The sequence below is a fragment of the Diceros bicornis genome, chromosome 18 (assembly GCF_020826845.1).
Source record: "Diceros bicornis minor isolate mBicDic1 chromosome 18, mDicBic1.mat.cur, whole genome shotgun sequence".
NCBI lineage: Eukaryota > Metazoa > Chordata > Mammalia > Perissodactyla > Rhinocerotidae > Diceros > Diceros bicornis.
The window spans coordinates 40,374,757-40,390,425 of record NC_080757.1 but is presented as its reverse complement, the minus strand read 5'-3'; the positions used below and the strand labels follow the sequence as shown (position 1 = coordinate 40,390,425).

Genomic DNA, 15,669 nt, shown 5'->3' with positions numbered 1-15,669 from the left:
AGAGAGAGAACTAAACACACACAATGTATCAATGTCCACTTCCTGATTGTACAATTGTACTATAGTTGAGTAAGATATAATCACTGGAGAAAACTAGGATACATGGGACCTCTCTGTACTATCTTTGCAACTTCCTATGAATTTATAATTCTTTCAAAATTTAAAAGTTTTAAAAATCACGCACAGTGGAAAGCTGGAGAAAAGTTCTCCTCTTCACTTTTCTATTTCTATTTTTTGAGCACTCAGTAATAAAGCACATAATAATAATAGTTAATACAGAGTTGGTTTAAAGAAAAGTCAAGTTTCAAACCTGAAATTTTATGCCGGATGTGTTTACATAGCACTCTCCTGATCTAACAATAAAGAGTAGTAAAAATACTCAGAATAAAATATTTTTCAGGGGCCGGCCCTGTGGCTTAGTGGTTAAGTGCGCGCACTCTGCTGCTGGCCGCCCGGCCTCGGATCCCGGGCGCGCACCGACGCACCGCTTCTCCGGCCATGCTGAGGCCACGTCCCACATACAGCAACTAGAAGGATGTGCAACTATGACACACAACTATCTACTGGGGCTTTGGGGGAAAAATAAATAAATAAAATCATTAGAGGCATGGAGAGGAACCACAAATACAAATGAACACACCAGAGTCCAGCCTCCAACGGCTCACTTGGACCCATCCCCAAAGCACCTGCTCCTGCCCAACACACCTTCAACCCCTGACAGCTATCTTCTGTTCAGCAGTGTTGTCAGCCAGAATGCAAAACCTTTGTTTGTGTTTGTGTTTAAGCCCTGGCTATCTCAGGTGGAAATCTTAGGCCCAACACAGCTGTTAGTCTTAAAAAAAAAAAAAAAAAAAGTAGTATTTTTCAGGTAGGTAAACCCATGAAATATTGTTCAAACTCCATTACTCTGATAATGAAATTGGAAAGAAATTTAATAGTGTAGCATCATAAAAGCCAGCCCTGGTGGTCTAGTGGTTAAGATTCGGCGCTCTCATTGCCACCGCCCGGGTTCGTGTCTGAGTCTGGAAACCACACTGCCCGTCTGTCAGTTGTCATACTGTGGTGGCTGCGTGTTGCTGTGACGCTGAAAGCTATACCACTGGTATTTCAAATATCAGCAGGGCTGCCCACAGGTTTCAGTGGAGCTTCCAGACTAAGACAGACTAGGAGAAAGGACCTGGCCACGCACTTCTGAAAAAATTGGCCATGAAACCCTATGAATAGCAGTGGAGCATTGTCTGATACAGCGCCAGGTGAGAGGATGGTGCAAAATGACCAGGCAGGGTTCTGCTCTGCTGTCCACAGGGTCGCTAGTAGTTGGAATTGACTCGACGACACTAACAAAAAAAGCGTCATAAAATCACAAACCTCAGCCACCTGGAAGCTTCCACCATATAAATCTCACAGACTGTCTGTCATGCACCTGTTCTCTGCCTTTCCTATGGTTTCTTTTCTGCCTTGGTTAAGATTGTGGCAAAAAAAAAAAAAATGTTTTTGTTTAACAGTTTCCTCAGCATCTGTAATAATTTCCAACGAACTATATCCAATTTCCTCTCAGAAAGATACACATGACTACCTTCCAAGATATACAACATTTTGCGTGGATTAATTAATCTATTTGTATGTTAGGAGTTAAAAATATTTTCAGCTTGGGTTTATGAAAAATCAAAGTGGAACTTAAGTAGGAAAATATCTGTAATGTAAGATAACGACATTGGGGGCTCTCGTGTTACTTTTAGCCTTTCACAGCTGTTTTTACAATTTTTGCATAGAATTGTACTAAGTATTATGTTAAAGACACAGGTTAATTCTAGATCTGACCATTTCTTGGGTTAGCCACTCAGTTCTAAATGATGTTAGGGTGGGAGGGTTCAAGCTTTTCTGACCATACTGCACCTGGACTGGCAAAATGGCCTTTCCTTTCTACCTTCCAATAACGAAAAAAACTTCTAAAATGCTAAGGGTATTAGATATGTGTCTACTTTGCAGTAGTTTAATAGAATTTTATTTGCATAACAATGAATATACGTTTTTAAATCTGGTTATTGGAAAAGTATACACCAAAATTATCATGGATAACAAATCTGGATCACTGTATACTCTATAGTTAACCAAACAACCCACAACAAATTAATTGATAATGATGATGATAAACTAGGAGTAAATTATACATAAAGAGCAAAGATTTCAACCATTGAAAATTTTGATATCTCAAAACAGTACTGAGAAGTCTCCCTCGAAATTGCAGGAATGCCATCTTCTTCCACATGAGCATACGCAGTAGGCACTCCCCTGGGTTGTCAAACATTGAAATGGCCCTTGTACTTTTGGATAAAACAATAAGACCTCCTTCCATAAAATCTAGTACAGCCCTAATTTTTAGTTAAGAATATAATATCTCCACAGCTTTAATAATGCACTAAACAAGATGTCAGTAATTTTAGCACTTGGTGTTACATAAAAATTATAATCTAAAATATAATGCATCATTCATCTGTAAGAACCAGCAAAAAGTCTTGCATTCCAGGTTCTGTGTACAACTCACCATGAGGACCCTCACGCAAAACAATGGCCTCAAAATTTACCTGCTCTAAATGCAAGTAGCATTCATGACTCAAGGCTCAAGTTTCTCATAGTGTATATTTAGTATTTACAATTCATGGATTCCTTGCTGGCTCTGCAAAGGTAGATATTCTCTCCCTCTCCCTTAGCTACTTATCTCAGTCTGGACCTAAAGCCCATCCTTCCTCTACCCTGCACAGCCCCTTTTCCGGAAGGCTCCATCCAGGACAAAGCCATAAAAGGAATGGCTTTCTATCACTCACAGACTTGCTCTTTCAGGAGAGAGTGTGGATTTAAGTTTTTACAGCTGAGATTCTCCAAAATGTCACATCAAAAGGAAGAGAAGAGGAGAGAAGCACTTGTGGCTACAGCATCTGGAACACGCTGCCTCCTCAGGCCCTGAGGGAAAGAGACTGCCCAAGCATCTTGAACTAGAGACTAAAGGCCTGGTTACACCTTGCCTAACTGTGAGGGGACAAGAAAGTGCAACCTTCCCACGTGCCCAAAAGGAGAGCAGAATCAAATATAGGTGAGCCCTGGAGTCTCACCCCAGAGCAGTCTTGAAACACCTAGATGAGGAAAGGAAGAGGGAGCCCAAAAATAAATATGCCATGAAGAAACAAGGCAAGGAGAGCTTGGAGAATGGCAAGGGATGCAGTTTGGCTAGAATGTATGGAGTGGGTACAGAGTCATGGGACATGAGGTAAAGTCAGCTGGGTCAAGACAGTGGAGAGTCTTCACTGCCAAGTAATCAAGAATGCTTCTGGAGGAAGCATTGAGCATTTCTGCATAGAAAAAATGGTGACATGCTAAGGTAGATAAAGAAGCTCTTCAAGATGGACTATGAAGGTTAGCCAGAATGCTAAAAGTTAACGAATGAGCTGGTGGTAGGAAAATGAAGGTGACGGATACCCACTGCTCTATCAAAAAGTTAAGTGATGAAAGAAAGGAAGAAGCTGCCTTCATGGAAGAAGTGCTTAATAGTTATGGGTAAGACATATTTTGAGGTCAGGTAACAAAAACGCTTAAGGGAAAGGAAAATTGATCAAATAATAAAGACGTGAAAGATGCAAGAAAAGAGGGATATCATTGACGAAATGTGGTCTCGAAGGAATCAAAGAGTAATCAGCTCCATAGCCAAATAAAGCACTCAGTCATGGGAGGAAGGAACAACTCTGTCTGAGAGACACAAGAGGAGAAGAAAAATGATAAGATGGAGAGACAGGTATTGGAAGCAGAAACATTAAATAGTTTTCAAAACTTTTTTCTGATTCTAAAAGTGAAAGATTCAATTTATGGAATGGCTATAAAAACATAAAGAAGAAAATAACATTCATCAGTAATTATAAAGTGCAAAGAATTCCATTTAACATTTAGATATTTTTCCTTCTAGTCTTTTTTTTTTTTTTTTGGTATGTTTTAAAAACTAAGAACTTTTTCAAACACTGTTATTTTATGGAGTCAAATTTATCCATTTTTTATGGTTTCTTGATTTTGAGTCACTGTTATAAAGGTCTTCCTCTGAATTATGAGAAAATTCTCCTATGTTTTCTTTTAGCACATCTATGATTTCAATTTTTCACAAGTGAATCTTTGATCCATTTGGAATCAAGTATGTGAATAAAGTAGTGAATGTTCATATAGTTACATAGCTGCATCAAATCTTAACTTTTCATGTTAACTGTAATTTAATGAGATATAATTTTCATACATTAAAATGCATTAATTAAAAGTATACAGCTCTATGAAGTTTGAAAAACATACACAGTCATGTAATCACCCAGATCAAGATATAGAATAGAATATCAAGATGTGAAATATCAATCTTGAGAGTTCCTTCATGCTCCTTCCCAGTCAACTCACCTCCCCGACAAGGAGGCAACCACTCTTCTGATATCCAACACTGTAGATGAGTTTTGCCTGTTCTCAAAGTTAACATAAATGTAATCATACTGTTTGTGCTTTTTTATGTCTGACTTCTTCAGGTCAACATAATGTTTTTGAGGTTCTCCCATGTTTTTGTGAGTATCAATAGTTCATTCTTTTTTGCTGTTGAGTACTATTCCATTATAGGAATATACCACAGTTTGTTGATCAATCATTATCCTGCTTATGAGCAGTTGGGTTGTTTCCATTTTGGCGCTATTAAGAAGAAAACTGCTATAAGCATTCTCACGTATACGCACTCATTTCTCTTGGGCACACACCTGGTCATGAAATTGCTGGGTCAAAGGGGAGGTCCTTTGTCAGATATGTATATTGTGAATATTTTCACCCAGTATGTGCCTTGCCTTTTCACTTCTTAGTGTTATATTTTGATTAGCAAAAGATTTTAATTACGATGAAGTCTAATCTACTTTTTTTATAATTAACGTTCTCCATGTGCTAGAAATCTTCACTTAACATGGTTATAAAGATATTGTTTCATGTTTTCTTCTAAAAATTCTATACATGTAACCTTTGCATTTAAGTGTTTAATCCATCTTGAATTAATTTCTATATATAGTGTGGGGTAGAGCTCAAGAGGTATTCATTTTTGCTCTACAATCATCCAATTGAATCAGCAAATTTATTGAAAAGGCTATCGTTTTCTCACTGACTTATTGTAGGACCTTTTTCAAAAATCAATTGACCATATATATGTGAGTCTGTTTCTAGACTCTATATTGTTTTTCATTGATCTATTTGCCAACCCTTATGCCAATATCACACTGTATTGATTATAGTAGCCTTATAGTAACTTGTATGAGTTTACACTCTCACCAGCAATAAATGAGATGCTGTACACAATACAATGCATTTGTCATCAATCTTTGATTTTTTTCAATCTGATAGGTGGCAAAAATAAAATGATATCACAGTGTAATTTAAATTTACACCTCCTTTCTTATGAGTGACATGGAACACTTTTTCTAAGTCACTTTTAAGTGCCTTTTGTATTTTCTTTCTGGTCACTGTCTGTGGTGTAATTGCAAATATTCTTTCCCAGTATATCATCTGTCTTCTGATTTTATAGGTTGTGTTTTTTACTCAAGCACAAGTTATTTGATGTAGTCAAATTTATCAATGCTTTATGGTTTCTTAATTTTGAGTCATTATTAGAAAGGCCTTCTGAATGCAAATTTATAAAAGAATTCTCCTATGTTTTCTTTTAGCACATTTATGATTTCACTTTTTCACATTTGAATCTTTGATCAACATGTAATTTGTCCTACTGTAAGGCATGAGGTATGATTCCAACATTCCCTGGCCTGCCTCCCCACAAGCTACATGTAATAGTCTATCTTTTCTGCATTGATTTTAAATGTCACGTTTATCATATACTAAATCCCAATCCATTTGAGAGTATTTCTTGACTTCTTATTCTATTCTATTAGTCTGTCTGACTGTTCATGCATTAATACCACACTATTTTAATTACTGAGGCTTTAAAATATATTTTAATATCTGGAAGGACTAGTCTCTCCATGGCTTTTCTTTCTTAGAACTTTCCTGGCTATTCAAGTTTGTTTGATTTTTCTAATAAAACTTCAGGATTATCTTGTCTAGTTGGAAAAAAGTCAATATTGGGAGGATCTTAATAAACGTATTGGGATCTAAGTTAATGTAGAGATAACTGACATTTTTATAATGATGAATATAGTATTTCAGTTTAAGAACATGACATATCTTTCCATTTAGTCTAGTTTTCTGTCTTTCAGTATATTTTAACACTTTATTTATGTAAATCGTGTACCTTTCAAACTAGATTTATTCCTGCATATTTTATATTTGTTCGTGCTATTGTAGATTGTTTTTTCCTTACATGGTGTAATATGCAGAGTAATGGGCCCCCAAAGATGTTCATGTCCTGATCCCAGAACTTTGACTACATGATAAAGAGGAAGTAAGGTTGCTAATCAGCTGGCCTTAAAATAGCAAGATTATCCTAGACAATATGAGTGGGCCCAATATAATCACAAAAATCCTTAAATGTGGAAGAGGGAAGAAGAGTCAGTGTCTGAGTGATACAATGTGAGCAAGACTCCACTGGCCATTGCTGGCTTTGAAGATGGAAGGGGCTATGAGCCAAGGAATGTAGACAGCCTCTAGAAGCCGGAAAAGGCAAGGAAATTATTTTCCCCTAGAGCCTCCATAAAGGATCAGGAACAAATAACTTTCTAAGAAAATGCTGAGTCTGTATTCCTGAGAAAGAACACAGATACCTTTCAATAGATCATATTTAAACAGCAAACATAAACCAACACCATGACAAATTTTTAGCTAATGTAATACCACAAGCAAACACTGAGCACTAAAAATGTTATAAAAGGTGGGCTTTGCAAAACCAAAAGGTCACCAGCCTCTTTTCCAAGAAATTTGTTAGCAATCAAACCCTACCTGGAAAGCTAAAACAGAAATCTAGCAATTTCCTTTAAATAGAGCCTTATTTAAGACTAACATTTTAATCCATACTCACAACGAAAATGGGATAACATTTGGACTGAACAAAAAACAATGAAAATGGGAAAATCACTTGGGCAGAATAAAATAAAATACTGATTTCTAAGTACACCAATAATTATTAGATATTAATAGTTTCCCTTTTCTAGAGAAGAAAGGAAAAGAAGGATGGACTCATTCGTGGTCAGGCTCAATGCCAGGTGGAGAGGTCAACAAGGACTTAATGAACTTAATATACTCACATCTGCTTAATAATGGATGCTGTTCGAACTGCGACGACAGCTCCTTTTGAAGACATCACGTGAAGCTCTGGATCCAATGACAGGTAGCAGTTGTGATGGGCAAGATCTTAGTAACAGCCTAAACGCACATTTTTATGAGACAAGTAACTCTTCGTGGGCGAGTAAAAAGCAGACTAATGAGATGTTCCTATGGGATTTGATATAAACATTAGAAAGGAAAACATCCTGCCTGCTGCAACACCACCTAGAGGAAAGGCTATATAAGCCCTTCAAGGAGGAAAAAGCCAAGAGGCTTGGAATTCAGACTCAGTCGCGGTTGCTTGAGCTTTTGATCCAGGGGACCACAGACTTTGTAATAAATCAAAGCTGGACACACCCTATGGATACCAAAGGCTATACAACAACTATTTCTTCTTCAACACCATGCCAAAGCTGCTCTAGGATTACAAATTTTAGGACCATCTCTTCTAACACCAACTGCCAGCATGGTGGTCTTAAAGCCAACAGCTGCCAACCAACAGGTCATGTTCTGAAGACTCGCCAGACCCCAGGCCGCCAACACACTCCTTGCTTGTGTCTCACGCCCATCTGCTTAATAAGCAATTTCAACGCCTGTCCCTCTCTGGATGATTGTGGCTGGGGTGGTGAAGGCATCAACAGTAATGAGAAAGAGACCATGCAAGTCTTGAATGACCGCCTTGCTAACTACCTGGAAAAGGTGCGAATGCTGGAACAAGAGAACGCTGAACTGGAGTGTAAAATCCAGGAAGAGAGTAACAAAGAGCTCCCTGTCATCTCTCCTGACTACCTGTCCTACTATGCTACCATTGAGAAGCTCCAGCAGAAGGTAAGATTCTTAGGAACCTGTATAATCAAGTTGTGAATTGATGCTCTCCAAGCAATAGTCATTTGCTAAACTTTAATATTGTTAGTTCCTTTTGTGCTGAAACATATTTTGTAGAATAAGAAAATCTCTTGTATGAAATGGTCCTCTTGAGGCAATATTCAGAGTTTTATACTTTTTCACTTTCCGAGAGACACTCTGCCATTATAACCAGATCACTCAGGGCCGAAAAGTGTTAACAATTCATTGCTGCCATTTCTTTAATAAAAATAAGAACACAGGGATCTGAGAGAATGAATTTTGTTTCAGCAAGTTCCTAAACAGTTTAGTTTTTGTCCATTCTGCAACCATCACCACTCTTTTCCCCTTTTATGCTTATTTTATCATCTCCAAATTGTTTAGTTTCTTCCCACACCAAACCTAAGACTCCTATTCAGAGTGATATGCTGCTGCTACACATGCTGGGTTTATGCCAGATAATTACCGAGCACCAACAACAGTGCACCAGACGCTATTCCAAGCTCTGAGAAAATATTGTGAACTGAAAAGTCCCTGCCCTCGTGGTGTTTACATTCTAGTGGATCATGGTATGTTACGCAGATTTGGGGTGGATTTTATATTTTAATAGTAAAACATATAGAAAAGTTTTTATTGAAGGATTTTTTGCTGATCTTTTAGGAAAATAACAAAGCTCCGACTTACCAAAGTTTCCCAAGCTTCCTCAGCATAGCTATGAAAAGCCAAACTAGCCTTTCTCTGTTAACTGAGACACACACAAAAGCCGCTTGGTTTTTAAAGAAGGAGATCTTGGTGTTTGTCTCATTTGTGTGTACAATTTCTTAATTCTAGATCTTGTGCACCAAGGCTGAGAATTCCAGACTGGTCTCACAAATTGACAACACCAAACTGGCTGCTGATGACTTGAGAGCCAAGTAAGCTCACCCAACACTGTCGTTCATGACAGAATTCACACCGTGTCTGACATTCAACACTCCCAATAAGAGTATCCCCAAATCTACTAACTCTCCTGCCCCACACCATGTTGTCACTAGCCCATAGAAGACCTTCAAATTCAGTAAATGATTAAGATTAATAACTGCTCACATGTATAAGTACCTGTAGTTTCCAACATATGAACGCATCTGATTATCTGCACAATAGCTCAGTAAAATAGGTAGGGCTAATATATTGTTACCCCGTTTAAGGTAAGAAAGCTGTGGTTTAATGGGGTTCAGTTACTTATCCAAAGGCATGCAAGTTGTGCAAGATAGAGCCAAAACTTGGACGCGGCTTTCTAAATCCTAATCCAGTGCTCTTTGCACTTACACCGCATTGCCTCTAGGGGCAGGAGAAGAAGGATAAATTCCCTCAGCTCCAAGAAGGGCAGTGTGGCATCACTCCGGCAAACTAGTTTAGGAATGATAAATAAGCGGTGAGTTTATCACATGGTTTCACCTCTAAAGAGAATAAAACCCACATGGAAATACAGTAAATAAGAGGCCCAGAAGAAAATGCCCGGAAGGAAATTCTACTTGGCTTGATTCACATCATCTCCCTTTTAACATCTTTCTTTTCATGTCTCATTTTTAAAGGTATGAAGCTGAGGTGTCCCTACACAAGCAGGCGGAGGCAGATGCCAATGGTGTACAGCACATCCTAAATGCACTAACCCTGGGCAAAGCTGACCTGGAGGCACAAGTCCACTCTCTGAAGGAGGAGCTCATTTGCCTCAAAAACAACCATGAAGAGGTAAGAGAAAGACCAAGGGAGTCATTACAGGCTAAGCCTCTAAAAATAGTATCAATTTCTTTGAGTTGAGTTTGACAAAGGGTGTCTTCACTAGACACTACTCTGTTTTTTAGCCCTGATAATACCTACTGCTACTACCACTAGTTCAATGTGTTTCAAACCCCTTGCCTGTAACACAATATCTGAAGCCTCCATTGTCCTCGCCAGCTTTTCTGGGAGAAGGAAGCAACCCAACTTTCCTGTCCTCACAGGTTTTCCATCTTTTTGGAGGTATCCCTACACAGACTTCTGCCATTATTGATGTAAGTCAATATTGGCCTAAGCCCATACTAGCGTCATAGAGACTATGATCTCTAATAAATTCCACCTCTATGGAATTCTTCATTCTCTATGCAATGTTTCACCCGTTACCCATCCCTGGAAGTGATCTAAATTCTTTAAAACCTTGATCTTTCTAGTCAATTCCTTTTAATGTTGCAAATATTTGTACACATAGTCATATCTGAAATAGCCTCAAGTCATTTTATAGCATCTCAGTAGCATCTATAAATCATGTATTGCTTTATTGTGGGCTATATTTCAGATGCAATTAAGCTAAATTATTGCTATTAGACTCAAACGAGAACACAGGGGAGTCATCTGTTCACCAAGAGAGTCACATTCTTTTTCTTTCCATAGGAAATCAATTCCTTACAGAGCCAGCTTGGAGACAGACTCAACATTGAAGTGACCACTGCCCCTTCTGTTGACCTAAACCGGGTTCTACAAGAAATGAGATGTCAGTATGAGTCCATCATGGAGACAAACAGCAGAGATGTGGAACAATGGTTCAACACACAGGTAGGGAGGGTAGAAAAGTCAAAAACAAAAAGTTGACATTGCATTTCCAGGAACCCTTTAATCAAAGTCATGTTTTCCCTCAAAATATCCATGGTCCTTGACTGTGTTTCAGACGGAGGAGTTGAACCAACAGGTGGTGACCAGCTCTCAGCAGCAGCAATGCTGCCAGAAGGAGATCATTGAACTGAGACGTACCATGAACATTCTGGAGGTTGAACTTCAGGCCCAGCACCGAATGGTACACGGCAAGCTGGCCAAGCCTAGCACAGCAGTGATGGCAACAGCCCCTGACACCTGTGTGTTGCAATGTTTCCCAAATTGTGTCCCTCAGAACAACAGTTCTTCTGTTTTTGCTGAAGAGTCTATGGCCAAAAAAGGACTTTATGGTCAAATAAGTCTGGGAATGCTGGATTAAACAAAGGTTAAACAGGATACCTTCCTGCAGGCCTTTAATAAGCTGATGTGCACCATGAATCTCCAAGAAGGGGACATATGGTATCCAGCATTCCAAAACTTATTTGACTGTCGACCCCTTTTCTTAAGAGAATTTCATGGCAATAATGATCCATGGAGTACACTTTGGGAAACACTAAGCATTTTATTATATGCAAAACATTTTCAAGCTATCAAGTTTATAAAATAATCATATAAGGGAAGTGGAATAATTATTAAGCCAATTTTATGGCTGAGGCTCAGAGAGCTAAGGTCATTTTCCCAAGCCAAATCCAAGAGAAGTTTCATCTCGTCTATTTTATAGATAGAGACGTGAGATCCCAAGGCATTAAGTAGCTTGTCAAAAGTCACCAAAGAAATAAGAGTCTGAGCCAGAATGCAGGTTCCAAAGCTGGAACCACTTCTGCCTCACTCTACTGCCTCTCTGAAGTAGGAAATTATTTAAATGCTCTTATATGAAGGGTATTAGGAAGACCTTGCCCCAGAGCTGGTTTTGTCACCAGCTAGTCAAGTGACCCTGAGCAACTCATTTAACCTCTTTAACCTCAGTTTTCTCATGTATAAAAATTGGGATAATCATGCAAATAATAGATTATTAAAACCTAAAATTCCATTATTCTTAGACTTACAGAATGATAGAGCAGGAAAGAACTTTAATCATCAAAGTTTCAACTCTCATATTTTACATATAAAGGAATTGATCCAGGAAGGGAATTGTTTATGGTTAAATGCTGCTCACTTCCTTTTTAAGGTTCAAACACTCCTAGAATGAGGTGTCCTAGTAATGCATTTTTAATGCCTGGGTGTGAAATAAGTTGGAATGTTTTCTTCTCTCATAGGTAGTAGGAAAGTGTGGTAGGATATTATCAGATGATCAAGAAAAAAGTAGATGGGGCCGGCCCGGTGGCGTAGCGGTTAAGTGCGCACACTCCACCGCGGTGGCCCAGGGTTCGGATCCCAGGCACGCACTGTGGCACCGCTTGTCAAGCCATGCTGTGGCGGCGTCCCACATAAAGTGGAGGAAGATGGGCACGGATGTGAGCCCAAGGCCAGTCTTCCTCAGCAAAAAGAGGAAGATAGGCGACAGATGTTAGCTCACGGCTAATCTTCCTCACAAAAAAAAAAAAGAAGGAAAGAAAGAAAGAAGTAGAGAAGTAAACACTTAAAGGGAGGCAAAAAAAGGAGGGGGATAAAGGAAAGCAAGCTTTAGCATAGTTGATAATTTTGTTTTTGGATTTATTTGGTTAGGAGGTAATAAAAGGGCTTGGAAATTCGTTACTACCTGTCATAAAGAAACCATTGTTTAAAATGATACAGATCACAAGTGACCTGGGCTTAAAGGAGTCATCATTATAAATCCTGCTTTCCTCCTCCATGGTAGAGAGATTCCCAGGAATGCATCTTGGCAGAGACAGAGGCCCGCTATGCGGCCTTGCTGGCCCAGATCCAGCGTCTGATCGATAACCTGGAGGCTCAGCTAGCAGAGATCCGATGTGCCCTGGAAAGACAGAACCAAGAATACGAGATTCTGCTGGACGTCAAGTCCCGGCTGGAGTGTGAGATTACCACATACCGCAGCCTTCTGGAGAGCTTGGACGGCAAGTACGTAAAGTAAAAACAGCTTCTGTGAGAAAGATATTCACACATACACATGTATGTACTATCACTGGCAACAGGGCACAAGTGCTTTGATCTTCTTGCCAGTGATGGGCAGCTTTGGATGGAAGGATCCATACACTCTCTCCAGCTGTGCGTTTGGACACCTACAACTGTCACTAGTCTAGCTGAGCTGAGTTGTTTTGAAGAGGCAGTGCACCAGGTTAGTTCCTTATAGAATTTTTAGCTTCATAAAGCTTTAAAAATTACTAGGGAAGAAAATGGTTTCCCCAAAGACGAACATTCCTGGCAAGTTACAGATTTTCCCCCACTGAGATGAATATCTGACATTCATGAGACCAAACAGGACAACCCTGCTCCTTTTGGAGGAACATTCTGCTTGGGCTGAAACCCCTAACCTTGTCCAGCCACTTGTCGTTGATGCCAACAGCATGATGTACGTATGTGTGTTTCAGAAGTTTTTCTTATAGAAGTTGTAATGTTTTTAAATGATAAGAAACTAACCAACCCATAAGGAACTGACCTAGAACGCAGAGCTCTTTGAAGCAACCCAGTCCAAGCTAACACTCCAAATGCAGACGTGGTTACAATTGCTAAGCAGACCTTCCTCACCAAAATAATCAGTGAACTCTGCTCACAGCGTTCTCTTACCTGGCATGTCCACATAATGCCAACACAATGTTAACCAGGGCTATCACCTTGAGGAGCTACTGTGTACCACTGCGCCTTGAATCATCAAAGAAAGATGAGGCTTTCTAAAAAGAGTTCTTACTGTTAACTGCTTCTAACTCCAATTCTCTAAAGATTATTCATTTATAGACACCGAGAAGGCATTTTGGAGCTTCCCAGTGAAGCATTGAGGACTCTTCCATAGATGGGGATCAGGTCACCAGTAGTACTGTGACTGACTCCCTCATAAGGAAAACATCTGATTAACTTCCTTCCCTCAGATAATAAACCCTTTGACTCATCCCTTATCACTGTTGATCCTATCAACTTAATTCCATTATATCCATTCTGCAGATGAAAAACTAAATCTCAGGAGAGTTAGCTGACTTACCTGAGGTCACCAGCTGGCAAATGACAGAGCTGGGCTCTGCCCCAGTCTTTGACTCCTGGCGTGTTCATCCAGAACACTGTGGCATTGACTGAAATGGCGTCTTACATAACCTAATACTTCTAACCCTAGGATGCTGCTTTCCTATGGATCGAGTCTGATCCTTTTTCTTCCACTAACGATAGTATAAAATGAATCAATAAGCATTAGGTAGTACTTGTTTTGAGTGTTGAAAAATTAACCACTGCCATTTTTCTCCAGGGCCATCGTTGCCTGCCCTCAATCACAGGTAAAATTCTGGTTTTTTCTAGGTTTGCCTGTAACCCGTGTGCCATCAAATGTGAGCCTTCCACTTGCACATTCAGTAAGGCCAGACCCAAAGAATGCACATCCCCTATTTACATGTCCTCAGCCCCCCGTGAGATATGCGAGCCCTGCAGTGCCTGTGGAGCCCTGTCCCAGATACTGGTTAAAATCTGCACCATCACCAAGGAGATTAAGGATGGCAAAGTCATTTCTTCTCACGAGCACGTGCAGCCTTGCTTCATCACCAGACCTGCCGAAGTCTAACATCTCAAGTGATGAAAATGACCCTCATTCATGAAAGAGAGGCCAGTACTTGCTCCTGCCAAAAAGGTTTAAGAACCCTTCAGGTACTCAGTTTCTTACTACTATAGCAGGTCCCCATTGCTAAATAGAATATCTTTCATTCTGCTCCTTCCCTAGGTCACTGCTGCCAACATGATAATAAATGACATTTATCTGGGAGCACATTTCCCATTTATCTGAGGGACGAAAACTGATTCGTAAGTGCCCATGAATCTGACTTACATTACTTGACTCCACAGGTGATGGTCAGGTTTCTCTTTTGTTTACTCAGGCCTTGTTTACTTACGTTCCTCATTAGAGCCAGTCAGACAAGTTCTAGGATTGTTTTTGGCCAAGGCACACGAAGGTGAAAAGCTACAACCTTCTCTTCTAAACTCCTTTTTGGGATATAGAAAGAATCCTGTAGGGCTGGCCCCATGGCTTAGCGGTTAAGTGCACGCGCTCCGCTGCTGGCGGCCCGGGGTTCGGATCCCGGGCGCACACCAACGCACCGCTTCTCCGGCCATGCTGAGGCCGCGTCCCACATACAGCAACTAGAAGGATGTGCAGCTATGACATACAACTATCTACTGGGGCTTTGGGGGGAAAAAATAAATAAATAAAATCTTTAAAAAAAAAAAAAAGAAAGAAAGAATCTTATAAGGGAACAGCATGAATAGGGAAAATTTAGTTTCCTTGAATAGACAGTCACAAGTCTGATCCTGCTGAACCCTGCTGTCTCAATTACTGTTTATCCATACTCACATACTTTACCTTCCCCAAGATATTTTTAAAGATGTCCCTGTTCTCCAAAACTTCGTGGACCATTAGGTTCTCCAGATATTTTCATCGAGAATCAGGATAGCTGTGAGGAGTGAATCTAGAGCATTCTGAAGAAACAGCACAGATCTTTTCATTAAATGTTTGCTATTTCTCTTTCTACTCTTTAGGGAATGGGAGTTGGTTCCAATTCTTTGACAAGGGACATGTAGCTGGAACTCTGAAGACATAACCCTGCTCCTCTGTCTCTCTGAGATGGCTGGTGAGAAAAAATAACTTAGATTCCTGCTACAATCTATCCATCAAAGAGAAATAGACTTAATATCCACAAACTTTGCAGAAACGTAATCATGAATAATTGCTATTTGTAAGCACAAGGTAGTCCCAGTGTGAGAATGCATCATTTATGTACCAGCCATTATCATAGCTTTTTACACAGGGTCGCAGAGGGTCTAAGTCATTCCCTACCAAAATTAGTTGACATAGAAGTTTTA

The 15,669-nt window shown here is 39.7% G+C and overlaps 1 protein-coding gene across 1 annotated transcript; it reads left to right on the top strand.

Annotated features, from left to right (window-relative positions):
* Positions 1-7,626: 7,626 nt before the first annotated feature.
* KRT39 (keratin 39) lies at positions 7,627-14,377 on the top strand. Its single transcript, XM_058559384.1, has 7 exons — positions 7,627-8,094; positions 8,941-9,023; positions 9,684-9,840; positions 10,519-10,680; positions 10,793-10,918; positions 12,515-12,735; positions 14,119-14,377. The coding sequence occupies exons 1-7, from the start codon at positions 7,627-7,629 to the stop codon at positions 14,375-14,377; spliced, it is 1,476 nt and encodes a 491-aa protein (XP_058415367.1).
* Positions 14,378-15,669: the final 1,292 nt, after the last annotated feature.

Bases quoted from the DNA above. Each gene is read 5' to 3' on its own strand.
- KRT39 (XM_058559384.1), top strand. From the start codon at position 7,627: ATGGATACCAAAGGCTATACAACAACTATTTCTTCTTCAACACCATGC. The intron at 10,681-10,792 runs GTAGGGAGGGTA...ACTGTGTTTCAG, and splicing joins AACAATGGTTCAACACACAG to ACGGAGGAGTTGAACCAACA. The intron at 12,736-14,118 runs GTACGTAAAGTA...GGTTTTTTCTAG, and splicing joins CTGGAGAGCTTGGACGGCAA to GTTTGCCTGTAACCCGTGTG.